This window comes from Solanum lycopersicum, chromosome 2, assembly GCF_036512215.1.
Source record: "Solanum lycopersicum chromosome 2, SLM_r2.1".
Lineage (NCBI taxonomy): Eukaryota > Viridiplantae > Streptophyta > Magnoliopsida > Solanales > Solanaceae > Solanum > Solanum lycopersicum.
Window position 1 is genome coordinate 47,238,810 of NC_090801.1, and position 16,947 is coordinate 47,255,756.

General features: G+C 33.1%; 2 protein-coding genes across 3 annotated transcripts; one reads left to right on the forward strand and one right to left on the reverse strand.

Annotated features, from left to right (window-relative positions):
- Nucleotides 1-8,189: 8,189 nt before the first annotated feature.
- Nucleotides 8,190-10,351, forward strand: LOC101262874 (uncharacterized protein At1g65710-like). The gene is made up of 2 exons (XM_004231581.5): nucleotides 8,190-9,108; nucleotides 9,212-10,351. The coding sequence occupies exons 1-2, from the start codon at nucleotides 8,350-8,352 to the stop codon at nucleotides 10,157-10,159; spliced, it is 1,707 nt and encodes a 568-aa protein (XP_004231629.2). The 5' UTR covers nucleotides 8,190-8,349; the 3' UTR covers nucleotides 10,160-10,351.
- Nucleotides 10,297-15,772, reverse strand: LOC101262574 (nucleotide/sugar transporter family protein). Of its 2 annotated transcripts, NM_001329855.1 has the most exon segments (7): nucleotides 10,297-10,813; nucleotides 11,031-11,091; nucleotides 11,181-11,352; nucleotides 11,685-11,834; nucleotides 13,696-13,818; nucleotides 14,376-14,423; nucleotides 14,807-15,440. In NM_001329855.1, coding segments are annotated over 7 exon segments (1,263 nt in total). In that variant the 5' UTR covers nucleotides 15,413-15,440; the 3' UTR covers nucleotides 10,297-10,710.
- Nucleotides 15,773-16,947: the final 1,175 nt, after the last annotated feature.

Genomic DNA, 16,947 nt, shown 5'->3' on the forward strand with positions numbered 1-16,947 from the left:
AATAAACTAAGTAGATGTGTATGATTGGAATTCTTTTCTTTTTAAATAAAATTATAAGACTGATCTCTATTGGAGCCAGTAAGAAAACTCTTGATAAATTTATCAATTTTTCTTCTAAAGAAAAGAATGAGATTATATTCTCTTAATAAGTCTATAAATTGATTTTGGTTGGAGTGTATAGGAATACTCATGATAAATTTATCGATACTTTGTTATAAAGGAGGATGAGATTAATTTCTCTCAATTAAATTCATAGACTATTTGGTCGGAGTATGCAAAATTATTCTTGATGAATTCACCACACTAAATGCAAAGTAGAGACCGATTCAATAAGATTTTAATAGAGAAATCTTAAAGCACTTAGCTAAAAGGATTCAGGACAAATGATCGTAAGATGTCAAAGAATTTTGAGTTTCACCAGAACATAATGATATGCGTGAAATATTTTTCTATTTCATTCAATGAACCACTTAGTTCAAGATTCATTCACTAAGTAGTCAATGATTTAGAAAATCTTTACTACCTATTGGTTCAAGTCCAAAAGACACCATTATTGATACATGTTGCTAGATTAATGTTTCAAAATAATTTTTTAATTTTTTCAAAGATAAACTTTCTTGAAATAAGTGAGAATTGTAAGAGATAATGTTTCAAATTAATTTTGAAACAAATGCATTTTTTTAAAAGTTTTAAAATATACAAAATACATGAATGTGTATTGGAACATTCGTTTTTGTTTTAACTCGACGTTGTAAGTGTTTTGAAAGATGCTTTTTGATTCTTTGTCATTTTTTCTCGAAGATACATTTTTCTTTTCAATTCATGAACCTGTAATAAATACAATCTAGTAAAAGTCTTTTCTTTCAAAACTTTTGTCCTATAAATTAAGTTTCTTTTGTTTGAAAATATAAGCACTCAAAAAGCAAGTTCGGAACCAAAAAGGCAAAAAAATTATCAAAAATTCTAAAAAAGGAATTTCGTAACCTTTTTTTAAATATCGCTACATGTGCAGCGCTTTTAAAAATAAATAAATAAAAAAATTAAAATCGTTGCTATATAGCAGCGATTTCTTTTTCCTATCTTTGCAGCAAGCCAACAATAAAGGTTGCCAGCTTTGTTTGCCTCTTTATAAAAAATTTTTTTACAAAATTGCTGCAATGGCAACGATTTTAAGGAAAAAGAATTTTTCGGACGAAATGACAACGATTTCGGTGTTTTTTTTAAAAAAATTAACACGTCAATTTTGTCAAAAGAAAAGCTTCGTCCGGAGCGATTTTGCGCTTTTGGTTAAAAAAAATTGATGTACCTTTTTAAATTTTTGACAACTTTTTTTCCCTTTTGACTTCGGACTCCTCAAAAAGCTACTTTTCTTGAAAAATATTTGTGAGACATTAATCAAAATGTGATATTACCAATTCAGAACAGAAGATAAAACTGTTATTTATTACTTCATTTGCTCGTGAAAGAGACTCCGACTATTGTTATAAAACGTATTAACATGTCTCTAAGTCAAATAAATTTTATTTTGAATTAGTTATATTTTTGTCATTTTTATTGTAACCAGAGGCAAAACTACTGTTTTGAAACCCTAGACTTTTTCATAGACCATATATTTATATAAAAATAACTCAATAGCGCAATAAAACAATTGGACCAGTGGTATCTCTGCACCCGGTAAAATCATTCGACTTTTGTATCTACAATTGATTTTTGGGATAAATCTGTAAATGTAAAAGTAGGAAAAAAAGTAGTGTTTGTTTTGTACTCTAATACAACATGTGACTAATGATTTCTAAAAATTCAAAAATGTTTAACCCCAATTCTTTTTTCTTTTCAAAAATCATGTTATAACTTTTATAGTTGATCTAGAATCTGGCCTTCGGTATGCGTTCTCATATCTCCCTTTTTATTTTTTTCTTATTTCTTTGCTTTTACATGGTTGAATATCTACTCAAAATTTGATTTTTAATCTTTAATTTTAGGATTATTTCACATATTGATAATTCATTATATTAAAATGATTGTTGTTTATTTTTCAAAATTTTAGCTTTTAGTAGGCAGACAGGTAATAGTTAAACTAGTAAAATATTTATTAAAATATTAATGGTGAATTTAATAATTTTAACCTCACTTAGAACAATATTGAAGATTATAGTAAAACTGTTCAAAATTTGATTATTGTTACTTTAGGTTAAAATTGTTTTTCAATTTAAAATTTTTAAACCTACTAATCTAAAATTCTGGCTCCACCTCAGATTGTAACAATACGCATTCTACATATGCTATGCTATGAATCAACCCTAATAGACTTTACAATTTAGATCTGTTCCAAATTTGATGAAGAAGAAAGTTGCGTTTCTTGAAGCAGAAAACATTGATGAGAGAATAGAGGATCAAAAATATATATTTTTTAACATCGAACCTTATTAGTGTCTCTTATCATTTTTTGGCAAGACATGGTTTGTTGAAAACATTATCTCAATAACATTTATTGATATTTAATTTTAAGAGTATTTAGAGAATTTATTTTAGTTTCTGGTTTTGAATTCAAATTTAGTTTTAAGTGTACAATAAAATTTGTTTTACTTTCTAGTTTTGATAGAAACATTGATAGGCATATATAGAAGTAGCTATTGTTTTGAAAAAAAAATAAAAGGGGGTCATTCACACATACTCTCTCCGTCTAATCATCTATTTTGAAATGTGCAATAATATTTGTTCACTTTATGAAATTTCATGAATAATTTTACACTTGATTCCTTTTTTATCTATCCTTATTAATAATTATTGTCATTTTTAAGATATTGTATCTACTGTATTCAAAAAACTCATCATTTTTATTTATATATTTTTAAAATGTATACGGAGTCAATAACGAATGTATTGTTAAATCTAGTTAGTTTTGAATGGTTTTTAAAAAGCACGTGAAATTATCTTAATAGTCTGAAAAAGTTAAATTTATGGCAAGTTGTGTTTAAAATAGGTTGTGGGGCAATATTTTATTATGTTATAGAAGTTGAGAAATTTGGAGTTAGGAGGTAGAAACTCAGCACACATATTAATACCTTGTGTTCCATGCTATTTTTATTTTTTAAAGTATAATAATAACTAGTTTACAACAAAAGAATGAAAGTAACTAAAGTTAAAAAGATTGTTTTAGCGCGCAACAACTGTTTTGTCGCCTTCAAATAAGTTTTTTCATAAAATTAATACATCAACAATATTGTTCAATCTATATTATTCTTTAAAGTTATTAATTTTAGAAATATGAACTTAGCCAATAATAAAAAATTAAATAATTAACTTGTGTTCCAATTGATCAAAATAAATTAATTTATATTTATTTATTGAAAATTTAAATTTAAGAGAACACTTAAGAAGGATATAATAAAAAAGCCTAAATAATTTCGTTAGAGATAAAAAAAATTAAAATAATAACATATGAATAGAAACAATATAATGAATTACTAGTTAGACACTCCTATTTTTGCCTTTTCTTTGGACTGTTTATACTAAACAAATGAGTACCTCTTCAGTTTATTTTTCTTTATCCATAATTTACTACTTAATTTGTAATTTGTTTTTATCATTAACAATTAAGTATTATATTTTAAAATATTAAATTTTATTCAATAGTATAATTTAATTGTCATTTAATTAAGGCCTGTCAAAGTCAAACATTAGACAAAGTAAAAATGGAATCATTTGCTACTGAGGAAGGGGTCACCACTGACAAAGTGACAAGTACTTTTTTCAAGTATTAAAGTATACTGCATTATGTATGCAAAATTGGTGTTACTCCATTATATTGTGATATTATTGCATATATATAGATTCAACCTTACTGGTATATATATAGAGGCGACGTTGTGATTAAAAGTTTGAAATTTTAGTTTAGAATAGTCGATTAATTTTGTTAGTGAATTCACAAATTAAATTATATATGTATAATTTTTTATTATAAATATAAAATTTATGAACAAAGTACTAAATTTGTCTAAATTTATGAATTTTCACCTAACTCTACGAGTACGTACTCACTTGCACTGTGTCAAAACTTACTTGATATATTTTTGGTACATCCATAAATAAACTAAATTTGTCTGAATTTATGAATTTTCACCTAACTCTATGTAACGACCTGTTTAGTCGTTTTGAGCAGCAGACTTCAATTTTGGAGAAACTGGCAGAAACGACGGACCCCACGACGGACCGTCATGGGCACGACGGACCGTCGCAGGGTCTCGTTTCAAAAGACTTAGAAAAACTGAAAATTGGGTACTGAAATCGACTCTCTGAACTTCGTAACGGAATGGTAGGACGGACCGTCACAGATTCTTCAGAGAAATTGAGTCTCTGAACTCTGTGACGGGCAGCAGGACGGACCGTCGCAGGCGCGACGGGCCGTCACAGACTGCGAAATCTCAGTCTGGGTCGGATTTCTTGATACGTTTTAAGGGACGTTTTTGACTATTCTTGCCGTAATTATAAAGTTAGTGGGTTAATGTTAATAAGTCTAATTACTTGGGGGTTAAAAGAGGTAACCTTAAGTTAATTAGTGGGGCATTATTGCCATCTTTTATTCTTAATTATATACTAATTAGGGTAAAAGAAAGAGGGTTGGAATAAGAAAAAGAAAAGAACAGAAAGAGAGAGAAGGGAATCGATAGAGAGAGAGACGATCGAGAAGGGGAAACACAAAGCTTTTGAGAAAATTTGCTTGCTTGATCACTAATCTTCGGTGGAGGTAGGTTATGGTTTTCATGCTATTCGTAGTAAACTCTTAATAGCGAATGAGATGTGTTAGTAGTATTGTGAACCTTCTATATGCTTAATTGTATGCTTGCATGAATGATGTGATTATGTAATTATGAATAAATAAGCATGATGAAGCTATTGAACCCAAATCTTGAAAAGAAACCCTAATCTACTTTGTTAATGATAATGCCTTGGTATAAAAGAAGGCTTGATGAATGAAAGTAGTGAGATTAGGGGATCGGGTGCCACGTTCCGGTACCAGGATAGTATATGAGGATCGGAGTGTCACGTTCCGACACCAGGATAGTATATGGATCGGGTGTCACGTTCCGACACCAGGATAGAATATGGATCGGGTGCCACGTTCCGGTACCAGGATAGAATATGGATCGGGTGTCACGTTCCGACACCAGGATAGAATATGGATCGGGTGTCACGTTCCGACACCAGGATAGAATATGGATCGGGTGTCACGTTCCGGTACCAGGATAGTATATGAGGATCGGAGTGTCACGTTCCGACACCAGGATAGTATATTGAGGAGCGGAGTGTCACATACCGACACGAGGGGAATAAGGATAATGAATTTTGAAAGATGTTAATATATTCAATCTAATGAACCTAATTCCCAAATGAGTATGATGAGGAGGCGTGAGTCCTCATTGATGTGCTTGGTGTTGTAACCAAGGGTTATGGTAACTGTAAATGCTGCATGCTAAGGATATTAGTTGATTTATGATATTGCTTAATATATACTGTTTTCTATTTTGAGTTGGCCGATGATATCTACTCAGTACCCGTGTTTTGTACTGACCCCTACTTTTATTGTTTTCTTCTTGTTTAATTGTGGAGTGCAGCAAACGTGCCGTCGTCTTCAACTCAACAGTAATTCTAGCCAGTCTTCGTCACACCGGATCTTCAGGGTGAGCTAACGCTTCTAGCTTGGACTGGATCTTCTCCTTCATGTCTTGATGCCTTGAACTTCCGGCATGGACTAGCTTTTATTTGTTTTAGCTTTTTAGAATACTCTTAGTTTAGTACTTTGATCATAGATGTTCTTGTGGTGATGACTTCCAGATTTTGGGAATAATAATAGTTATTGATTTTATAAATGAATTTAAGTCTTCCGCATTACTTTCTGTTGATATTATATTGATTTGTTAGAGTTCAGATTGGTTGGTTCGCTCACATAGGAGGATAAGTGTGGGTGCCAGTCGCGGCCCGGATTTAGGTCGTGACACTCTACGAGTACGTGCTCACTTGCACTGTGTCAAAACTTACCTGATATATTTTTGGTACATACATAAATAAATTAAATTTGTCTGAATTTATGAATTTTCAACTAACTCTACGAGTACGTGCTCACTTGCACTGTGTCAAAACTTACCTGATATATTTTTGGTACATCCATAAATAAAAAGTACTAACATATTTTAACTTTTGAAAATAATTTAATACCGTATTCACATTGTGCAACATGATTTGTTGGGACCTTTACCATCATATATTTAAATGATGAATAGTCCTAATTTCTTGACACATACTTAGCTTACATACTACTATCAAATATTTGTACAAAATTTCATGCTAAATTAAAATGGACTTATTTGTATTGAGTTATCAAAGAAATAATTGATAAACATATTAAAATTTTAAAATTAACGATTTATTGGTGTGGGCCTATCAAATAAATCGTTAATCCATTAATAATTATCATAATTGTACTGTTACCCTCATTTAATATTTTATATACAATAATGATAAGAGTAGTTGTATATTTTACCCCTGTGAGTACTATTACTATTTTTTGTGTCACTGCTCACTGCATTTAAAATAATGATAAGATCTTTTATGTGAGATGCATTAAAAAAAAAAGAGAAGAAGATAACATAGAGATACTAAGGGATCGTTTGGTAGGAAGTATTAGGAAAAATAATTTAAATATTATGTGTGATATTATTTAGTATTATGTTTGGTAAGAATTTTACGTCTATATATATTCAATCCATGGATTAGTTATACACCCTACATGGTATTAGAGGATTTATAATTAATACTTTCCATTTTGTGGTATTAGCTCTAATATCATGGACTAATCTAGGTAAAGACAAAAATATCCCCTCAATCCTTTTAATCATTCTGTTTATTTTTTTTTGATTTTATATTTTATATTTTATACTAATAAATTTATTTAAATAAATTAACTTACAAATTTTATTATTTAGATATAATTTTTTGTTTCTAAAATATGAGTTATTTAATCTACTTGTTATTAATATAAAATATTATAATCCAAGTAATATGCTAATGTTGATGTATGAATTTAAGAACAATCCATAAATTAAACTATATATATAGTTTAATTTATTTGCTATATTTATTTTTTATTTTAATTTATGATAAAGAGTTTTTTAATTTATTGATAAAAAACGAAGTTCAATAAATTTTCTCTATAATTTATTATAGTTGTATGAACTTTTCAGATATTAACTCCAATTTATTAAGATGACAATTATTTACTCTCAAATAATTTAAGTGAGAAAATAGTGAACATGACAATAAAAATTTTATTCTCCTAGCTAGTTAAAAACGCAATTAAAAAAGATATTGTCCGTCAATTATCTATGTTGACCCAATTACATGAAACAGAAAATCCCATAAAAACTCAAGGGTATAATTGAAAAGATTTTTTTTAGAGTATTGAACCACACACAAAACTAGGTAAGACACAATGAACCAAACACTTGGTAAAAATAATCTCTGCTTACCAATCCCTGCATTACTACTCCCTGCATTACTAATCCTTGCATTATTGATTTTTGTACCAAACGACCCCTAAAAGTTAACCATTACACTATTTGATGATTGTTAATCTGTTAACGAACCAACTGATATCATATAGGCTGGTTTAGAGATTAGTAAATTAAAAAATTGATAGGCTAAATCATTAAGCGAAATTATCTGATCCACCCGATAAGCAGCCCTAATCAATATTTAAAAATTAAAATGAAGAGAGAAGTACTGCAAACACCTTTGAACTACACACAAACTATTAATTTTGTAGCTGAACTATTGATAGAATTAAAAACACCCCTCTATTCGACTAAATAAACTTAGTATACCCCCGATATATCACGTCATATAACAAGTGATTTTAAGCTCTTGTAGGACGAAAAAAATGTTTAAACACTCTTAAATTTGATGAGAATTTGTAAGCATATTTCACTCATATTGTAAAATTTAAAATATGTTTAATTTCAATTAGTTAAATAAATAAATATTTTAATATATTTAAAAATAAAACAAATAATTTACTGTAATTTAGATATGTTCAAGGAAAGTAGTATGTAGAATAATCATGGTAGACATAGGTATCTTGGGTGGGACATATTCACAATCATAATTTTCTGCGATGTCCCTATATCTATGTCAAAAAAAAAATTGAATTGGAATTACCTGCTTCTCTCACATAACCCATTTTTTGTCTCTTTCTTCTTCCTTTTTCCCTCTCAAACCCTTACAAGACACCATTTTTTCTCCCAACTTGATAACACACATTCATTCTTTATTTTTTTTGGGGTTTTAAAGAGAATGGGGAGTTGTTTGAGCAAGAAGAGCACTTGTTCTGTTTCTTCTCCTCCTCTTCCACTTGTGAAACAAAATCAAGAAACCCTTGTAGAAAAGAAGAAAGTAGATGGACAGGTAGTGAGAAGAGAAATCTTTGTTATCAAACACAGGATAAGTCATGAAGAAGGGTCTAATAAACCAAATGAATCTTCTGCACCATCGAGGAGGACTTCGAGTTGTAACAAAGATGAAGTGGATACTATTTTGATACAATGTGGGAGGCTTAGCAGAAGCTCATCTCCCAACAGACCTTTACCTTTTGAAGCTAATACAAGTAGAAAGCACTCTTTTTCCAAGAAAAGTGACAGTGAGAATAGTACAAGGGTGAGTAGATCTCCTGTTAGAAGATCTGAATCACCAATGAAAGCTAATTTGGCTTCTAGTGATGCTAATGTTGGACCAGGAACGATGGTGTCTGTGCCTGCTACTGTTTCATCTCTTGTGTTGGATAAGAATACTGACCTGATTTCTACAGCTCATATTCAGAGGATTCAAGTGAAGAGAAATGTGGGTGTTGCATCTCCTCGTGCTCGGTCACGGTCAGTGTCTCCGGGGAAGATGAATTTGAAGGCGTCAACCGAGAACATGAATTTTCAACAACAGCCCTTGTACCTTAGCCGCAGCAATTCCAGGAAAAGAGAGGATGATTCCCCTTTCAGAAGAAATTCTTCAAGTGAGATTGATAACCCTGTGGTCAATGAAACAATGCCCTTCTATATCCAGGTTCGCTTTTCTAGTCTCCAGCAACTCTGGGGAGATGCTAATTAGCTTAAAATTCTCTATTCATGGATTTATTTGACATGAATATGGTATGCTTCAAATGCAGAAACTGAATGCAGAAAATATAAACAATGGCAAAGTTGTTTTAAAAGGAACTGGGGAAAGCCTTAGCATCAGCAAAGTAGCTCCAGATTATGGCCTTACAAATGTATATGCCAAATTCAAGAAGCAGCTGGCACAGGAAGCTAAAGCATTGAGAACAGTTTCAGGGAATGCTGCAGTGGATATGGTTGCTTCAGGATCCGAGAGCTTAGCGCCTGAGGTAATAAGAAGAAGCAGGTCACCGAGGCTATCCCGGGACATAGACATTAATCATAGGGTTCAGTCAACTCTTACTCAATCATATACTGAGTTATTGCTTGAGGACATACAAAACTTTCATCAAAAGAGCAGAAACCCTTCATTTTCACTTCCACCTGGTGCAGTTGCTGACTTCAACTCAACTACTAGTTCCAACGTATCCAGTGCTTTCTCTGAAGACAGAAGAAGCAACCGCACAGTCGAGCATTTTAACAAGATTACCAGTGCTTGTTTAGCAACCAATCCTCAGAGTAGGTTAGCAATAAAGAACCCATATGCAGAGTCTGAGGTTGCCTTTAGTGATGACTCAATGGAGCCTTCCAGAATACAGAAGTATGCAACATTTGGAAGGGGAACTGATGGTGGCTCTATGGAAGAGCTAGAATCCTCAGAAAGCAATAGTTTTGTTGGTTATCAACGATGTAGGTTTTCCTCGTCCTCACAAGAACCACATTCAGCTGATTCAACCGAATCTTGGACTCCAAAATCTTACAGTAGGCTGTATATGAATCCATTAGCCTTTCAAAAGTGTACAGTATCTGATCATGTTCCTGATATGGATGATGGTAAAAGTAGAATGACTGCAAATAAGAGGGATTCAGATAACCAGCAACATGGAATAGTTCACAACAGCAGTGAACCTAGAGGACTTCACATATCACCTATGGCAGCAGCAGCTGCTTTGACTTATTAGATATATATGCAGTTTGTTCGAGGATTGATATGTCGCTGTTTTGGTTGCTCACTTAGCAATTTTTTCATCTCAGTGTTTACAGTATCATTTACTTAAGTATTGTGTTGCAAATAATCTTTTAAGTTATCTAACAGACATATGGTGGCTAATAATGGAGGTTTGCATTTATACAAATTTCAAACTTGGTACAAAGATATTGAATAGGCACAGATATATATGTTAAACCTGATGCTGTGGTAGCATGAAAATTCTCTACACAAATCTAACATTTACAATGTTATTATTCCTGAACATTCTCTACACCTAATGTGATAATACACCATCTTGAATCTCATGCTTCATGATTTATGGTACATGGCTGGACAGAAATCTACCTCCAAGCAAGTTCCAGCCTGCATATTTACCGGTGTGTGTACTCTTGTAGGGCCTTACTATTATCTTGAAATATTTTCTATACAGTGTACGTCTCTTCTGCAAATGGAGTAGAAAGCTGCTGAGCTTTCTTCTCTATCCAGACATAAGGAGGGGAGATCAGTTGATTGACAGCTATATTATTTTGTATCGCTTTTGTAATTAACCATGTAAATTGCAGCCACTGTGACAAATGCTCCAATTAGTTGCACAGGTGTGAAGATCTCATCTAGATATAGGAACCTGTATTGGAGTTGAATAACTTAGGTAGATTAAAAAGGTAAGAACGCGGAGAACAAAAAGTGAAGATAGAAACCAAATCAAATATATTCTTGCTTTGAACAATAGTCCTAAATATTTTTTTCTTAGAAGCAGTTGCAAGTGATGACCAATTATTGATTGAGATTAAAATTACTTTCATCATCTTGTTCAGGAATTAATCTTTTGATAGGAATCTTACCCAAAAATTGATGCAAACATTGGAGTTAAAAAGGTAAGGGAGCTGAGCTTTGTCAGGCTACCTGCAATGCTTAGTCTAGTCAATATTGGTTGTAACTGAAAAAAGTAAGGCATAATGCAAAGTTGACAATCAGGGGACCTGAATCTATACCTCTTGTTGCATTGTAGAAGTATACACCATAGCTTATGGCACTTCCAAAGATTGAGGTATAGAGCAATGCCAACAAGTCATTTGTTGTTAGTTCCATCAAACTCCCACTAATGACAGGTTCATGATTGAGAATTGAGATAGCCACCAGAGGAAGTCCCCCAATAACCATGTGCTGTAAATTGTGGAGGTATCTGAAGTTAGCACTGCAGTTTGGACATCAAAATTATAGTGCACTACTATTCTGTGGAACCATGTACTTGAAGCATACTTAGTTTCCAGTCATGCTACCATTGATTTCAGTATCAGAAGTCAAGTAATACGTAAAAAAGCCCATTGCTAACTTCTGTTTTTAATCTATAAAGTCAAGCAGCTGTAATTGGGAACGTAGACCAATTTTATAGCTAACGTTTGACAGCACAACCACGATTTCTTAGTTATTCACTGTTTCAAACCTGATACATGATAAAATGAATTTCAATTCAGCAGTAAAGTAATATGACCTACCCATCCAGTAGCCATGACTGGGTCCGAGTGTTTAGAAACCCAACGAACCATTACTGTGCCGACAGCCATGCTTTGTGCTGCTAGAAACATCCACCACTCTCCACTTCCCCAGATTGAAAAGTTGCTATTATCAAAAGAGAGAGCAGGTACCTGTCCAATTAACTCAGTTATTTCAACGCTGTATTAGTTACTGACAAAAGGGTAACACTCCCCCTATTGCATTTTATATCGCACTCTCCCCTTTTTAGTCTGTTCAAAAAAAAAGATAACACCTCCATTTGGAAACTTCAGTTTAAATATCTTTACTTCAATTGGCATGCCTTGTAACAGATGAAATGGCATGGCAATGTTTAAAACTTCTAAGGGTACTACGGCTATAAGACAAAAGTCTTTCTTTCTGTCTTAAACCTCGTGCCCACTCAAACACCGCCATATAAAATGAAATGGATGGAGCAAGATTATAACCATCAAAGGGTTCTCATACATTGGATATGAAGATACTCTCCTTTCTTTTTGTTTTGTTTAGGGTGGGGCTAGCGGCCTAATTGAAAAAAATCTCCAGTTAATGATTGTACTACTTCCAACAGGTTAAAAGCTAGTATACACAGAAATAATGAAAGGAAATATTGCTGCAAACACATTAAAAATCATCTTCATCCTCTTTTAAGGGAGAATGGATTTTACGTGGACACAAGTGTATGCACATGAAAAATGAACTGAACACTGCAAAAGTTATGTCAACATTCATAAAAATGAACATATAGCATATCAGTTATACATATAGAGACTGATACAGGACCCATGTTAACATGTGACGGGACCTAGGCACTCGTAGGTTTTCCTTGAAAATATGCATGCGTATATATACATACACATGTATATATACACACACACACTAATTCTTAAACAAATATATATCTTTGTGAAGGTGGCACCCGCCATTAGCAGCAATGGGTGCACTGGTTTAGCTACTTCTCGAGGCCTTCATGCACTTGCTGCTCAAGATTGACTCCCCATCTAGTCTCTAGAACAGAGTTTTGAGATTCTTTTTCACTTTGTTACAGGCCCACACGAGTAATCAATGACCCTCTTCCTTTTTCCTTTTTTTTTCCTTCTGATTGATAACCTATTATCCTCAAGAGTACTTCTAGTTGGCATTGCTTCACTTTGTTGTATTATGTGGCAATGACATAACAGAGCTTTCTCCACCAATTCTACTTCTAAAGGTTAATTGTTTTTCTTTTACTTTTTTAAAGTTCATCTAAATGTTAAATTTAGCAGTTCACGATCTTACCATACTTATGGATTTGTTATCACTAAATGCACTGGTCTAGTTAGACTTATGTAACATTTTAGTGCGCCTGAGAACCTTCAATTCCTAGGAGATTGAATTCAAAATCTGATACCTAAGCTCCATGGTTCCCAGCAGTACATGCACGAAGCACAACACAAACTCTACTATAGATGTCTACAATCAACAATGTACCATCACTGTGTGTCTTGGATGATAACATATCCAGAACAAGATTGAGCATCTGCAAGATCTGAGTGTGGACACCACTTAAAGTTTCAACAGTTCCTCGTGTTGATTGATTGGTATGACTGGTGGGAAAGAAATCAGATTACTTCTTCCTTTCTATCACTTGTAAGGGCTTAACATGCTATGAGTTAAATTTACTCTCTGACCAAATGCCTTTCACATACTCGCATCCTACCCTTCATCTTTAACCTCATTCGTCTACCTAGTCTCCTGTTTATCATGAATTCCAACAGACATGAATTTGGTAAAATCTCAGCTTAAAATTTTAAATTTCTGATACCTAAAATTTGTCTGTGGTATCATATTCTTCACCACATCTTTTGACTTAGTTAGAGCACAAACACATGCCAAAGATGAATCAATTAGTATTCTGTTAATTATCATCCCCAGTTTCCAGAGGGAGGACAAGGCTAACCCTAGCCATTCGCAGGAAAATAAGTACAGAAATTGGTTATTTCCTGATAATATTACCTCAAGGAGTAAAAGGCCTATCACCCCGAGCACAAGACCTGCAGCTCCGACAGAACCTATGGACTCTCCAAATAACAAAGCTGCAAGCACAGCCACTGTCAGAGGCTGTGAATCAATTATCACCTGAAATCACGATAATATCTTGTTAAATTAGGTCCCCTAATCATTTGAATGTCATCAATTGCTTCCTTTTCTTTTAGCTGCACCAATTAGTTTCATAGAATTGCTAATTGATCCTTCATTCACTCTAGACTCCATGCAACTACTTGGTTACTTATACCACTAAAGGTAAGAGTCTATAATTAGGTATTTATAGAATTTAGAAATATCAATCAGATGATACAAAAAGAAAATATACACGGTGAGAGATGTTCCTGGAAACTCAAAGCAGATTTGGAGTGGATCTCCTATATCATTCATTGAACTCATCAGTAAGAAAAGCCCCCATTTAAAAGGTCGAATGCTGGAGCTTCAGAGTTCTATACGGTACCAAAGGTATACAATATCAGATCTACATGCTACAGAGCTAAATGCAAGTAACATTTTGCACAGCACAATCACTTCCAACTTCCTGGGACATGATGTTTCTTCTTCGTAACATTGATTACAGTCTCACAAGCAAAAAAGTTCAAGACTGCATAACACAATAAACTGCAATGACAAAGTAAAATTCATCTTACACTGCCTAAGCCAGCAGATGTCCTCTGAAGTCCTTCTGCAAGAAATCCCTGTCCACCATATAAATCTAATGAGAAAGAATGTTTGCCCAAATGAAAAGAATTATGTACTTAACTGGAAGCTTAAGCCAACAAACATAGGTGACAAAGTAGCAAACAGGAGCCGACAGTCTGATTCTATAAAAGTAAATCAAACCAACAGAGAAAACAACTCTCATTTTATTAAAACTACCTATTCCCCCTCTATCAGATTCAGTTGTAGTGCTAGTCGTTGTACACCGCTTTTGAGTTTACATAGTGTTTGATGTCAAGCGTATTCTGTAACCACCTAAATCAATCAATTATTCAACTAGGATACAATCACAAACAAGTCCAATACTGACTCACCTATCTTAGCTAAAACGGGTATTGATCAGATAGTGCAAGAAAGATACCTGAAAACAAGTAGCATCAACTACAGCGAAGAGTGTAATAGAGAGCCAAGCATTGAATCCAGAAGGGAGATTTCTACCCCTTGAAGCAGCAAAACCGACCAACATTAACCCAGCAGGAATCAACCTAAATGATGAAACGAAAAAAGGTCCAGTCTTTGGCAAAACCTCCTTCATTGCAACCATAGCTGTACCCCAGAAGAAGAAAGGCGAAATTAGCAAAACCCATTCCAAAATCGTCTGAAGCAACTCCATGGATGACACCCCTTCATCTTGAAACCGTAAATTAGAGTCTTTGGGGAATTCCTCAGAAGGGTTCACTACACACTCCACGTCAAGCCCAGTTCCTACACAGTCAAGTTCTGATGATGATGGTGGTGAGTTCTGTTCAACCCCAGATTCAGTTCTTGAGCAAGCAGTAAACTTTTTGGTGCGGAAATGAAGATTCTTGAACGAAATTGTATTTGGGTATTGTAGAAATTCACCCCTTGAGTGGTTTAGTGAGTAATGATGGCATAAAGAAGAGGTTTTGCAAAGGGAATTTGTTGGATTTCTAGTGAGTGAAGAGCAGAGAGGAGTGGAGGAAGAAGAAAATGGTGACCACGCCATTATTCTTCTTCCTCGCTCTAATTTTACTTTATTGCTATAATTCAATTTTTCTGGTTTTATTGTTTCCCCAGAATGAACGAACAAAAAAACAAAGGAATAAAATATCATGAATCTTAAGGATTAGATTTGACAAAAAGAGGGTAAAAAATATGCCCTTTTTAACTATTTTTAAATAAAAATAAAGTTAATCTTACCCTTGAATCTACAAACTTATCTTTGGTGCCCTCCAAACTAATAATTTCTCCCAAATTGATCTCAAATTTTTATTTTTATTTTAATCCCAAATTATTCTTTTAGAAAGCAGTGAGAACGAAATTCTTTTTTAATTCGACTAATATAAAATTTACCATCATTATGAACAAAATTTACTATAGTTTTAAAATTTCTCAATCTTGTTGTCCAACAAAACAAAAATAAATAAATTTCTCTCTTGTCATTGAATCTGTTGTAGTTGTCTAAATATCTTTGAAGTCATTTTTAAAAGCTTCTAAGGTATTAGTTGTTGAATTGGAGGCTGAAATTGTTGCTCATCTTGTATTTCTGACATATTTAGAACAATTTTTTGAAGAACTTTGTAAGACAACAAAATTTAAGAACATTTTCACAATTAGAAAATTAAAACTAGTAACGAAACTAGAATCAGAAACAAATTAGAAGAAAAAATCTATGAAATATTTTTCGTAAAGAAGAATTGTTGTTAATCTGTGTTTAAAGAATCTTACTGTTTCCAACAAACTATGCAGAAACACGAAGTTACCAAAGTTTAATGAACTAGTGAAGAACAGAAATTAATTCACAAGTCTAAAATTTGTAACACATACCAGTATTTAGAAAAGCAGAAAGAAGATCAAGCCCACTGAATGCATGTGTCCCCTTAAGAAAATTATTCCTATCTAGTACACTTAGAATACTAGATTTAGTATCCGAGGTTTGATTTGATATATGTCCTCCCAGGATAGAATGATCTCAATCACCAGTGTATTGATACCCAAAACGTTGGTGTGAGTGAGTCACTCAACTGCAGTAAAGTACACTTAAAATACTAGATTTAGTAATAGAAGAAAAAGTCCATAAATTCTATTTTTAAAATGAGAGAAAATCCCTCAATTTATAGAAAACAAAGGGTAGTGCGAAAAGGTTCTTATTGTGCCTTACCGGAAAGGTCACAAACCTTTGAAAAAGTCACAATCTTTCGGAAAGGTTGTCACCTTTCATAAAAGTCACAACTTTTCATAGAAGTCGAACTTTTCATAAAGTCACAATCTTTCATAAAAGTCGCAACTCTTTTAAAAGTCGCAATTCTTCGTTTCCATTCACATCTTTTAAAAACCAAACGGTCCCTGCATGAATGGGGATTGACTCCAAGGCAAAGAAACGAACAAGTATGTATACTTTACAAGCAAGAATTAATTGCATCTGGATAAGTAGGTTTCTCCTGGACTTTCCGTAGTGAACATATGTCGGATATACTCGGTCAATCGGTAGATGCGATATCTTTGAACCGTCGAGCTTTGGTGTATATCTAGATAATCATA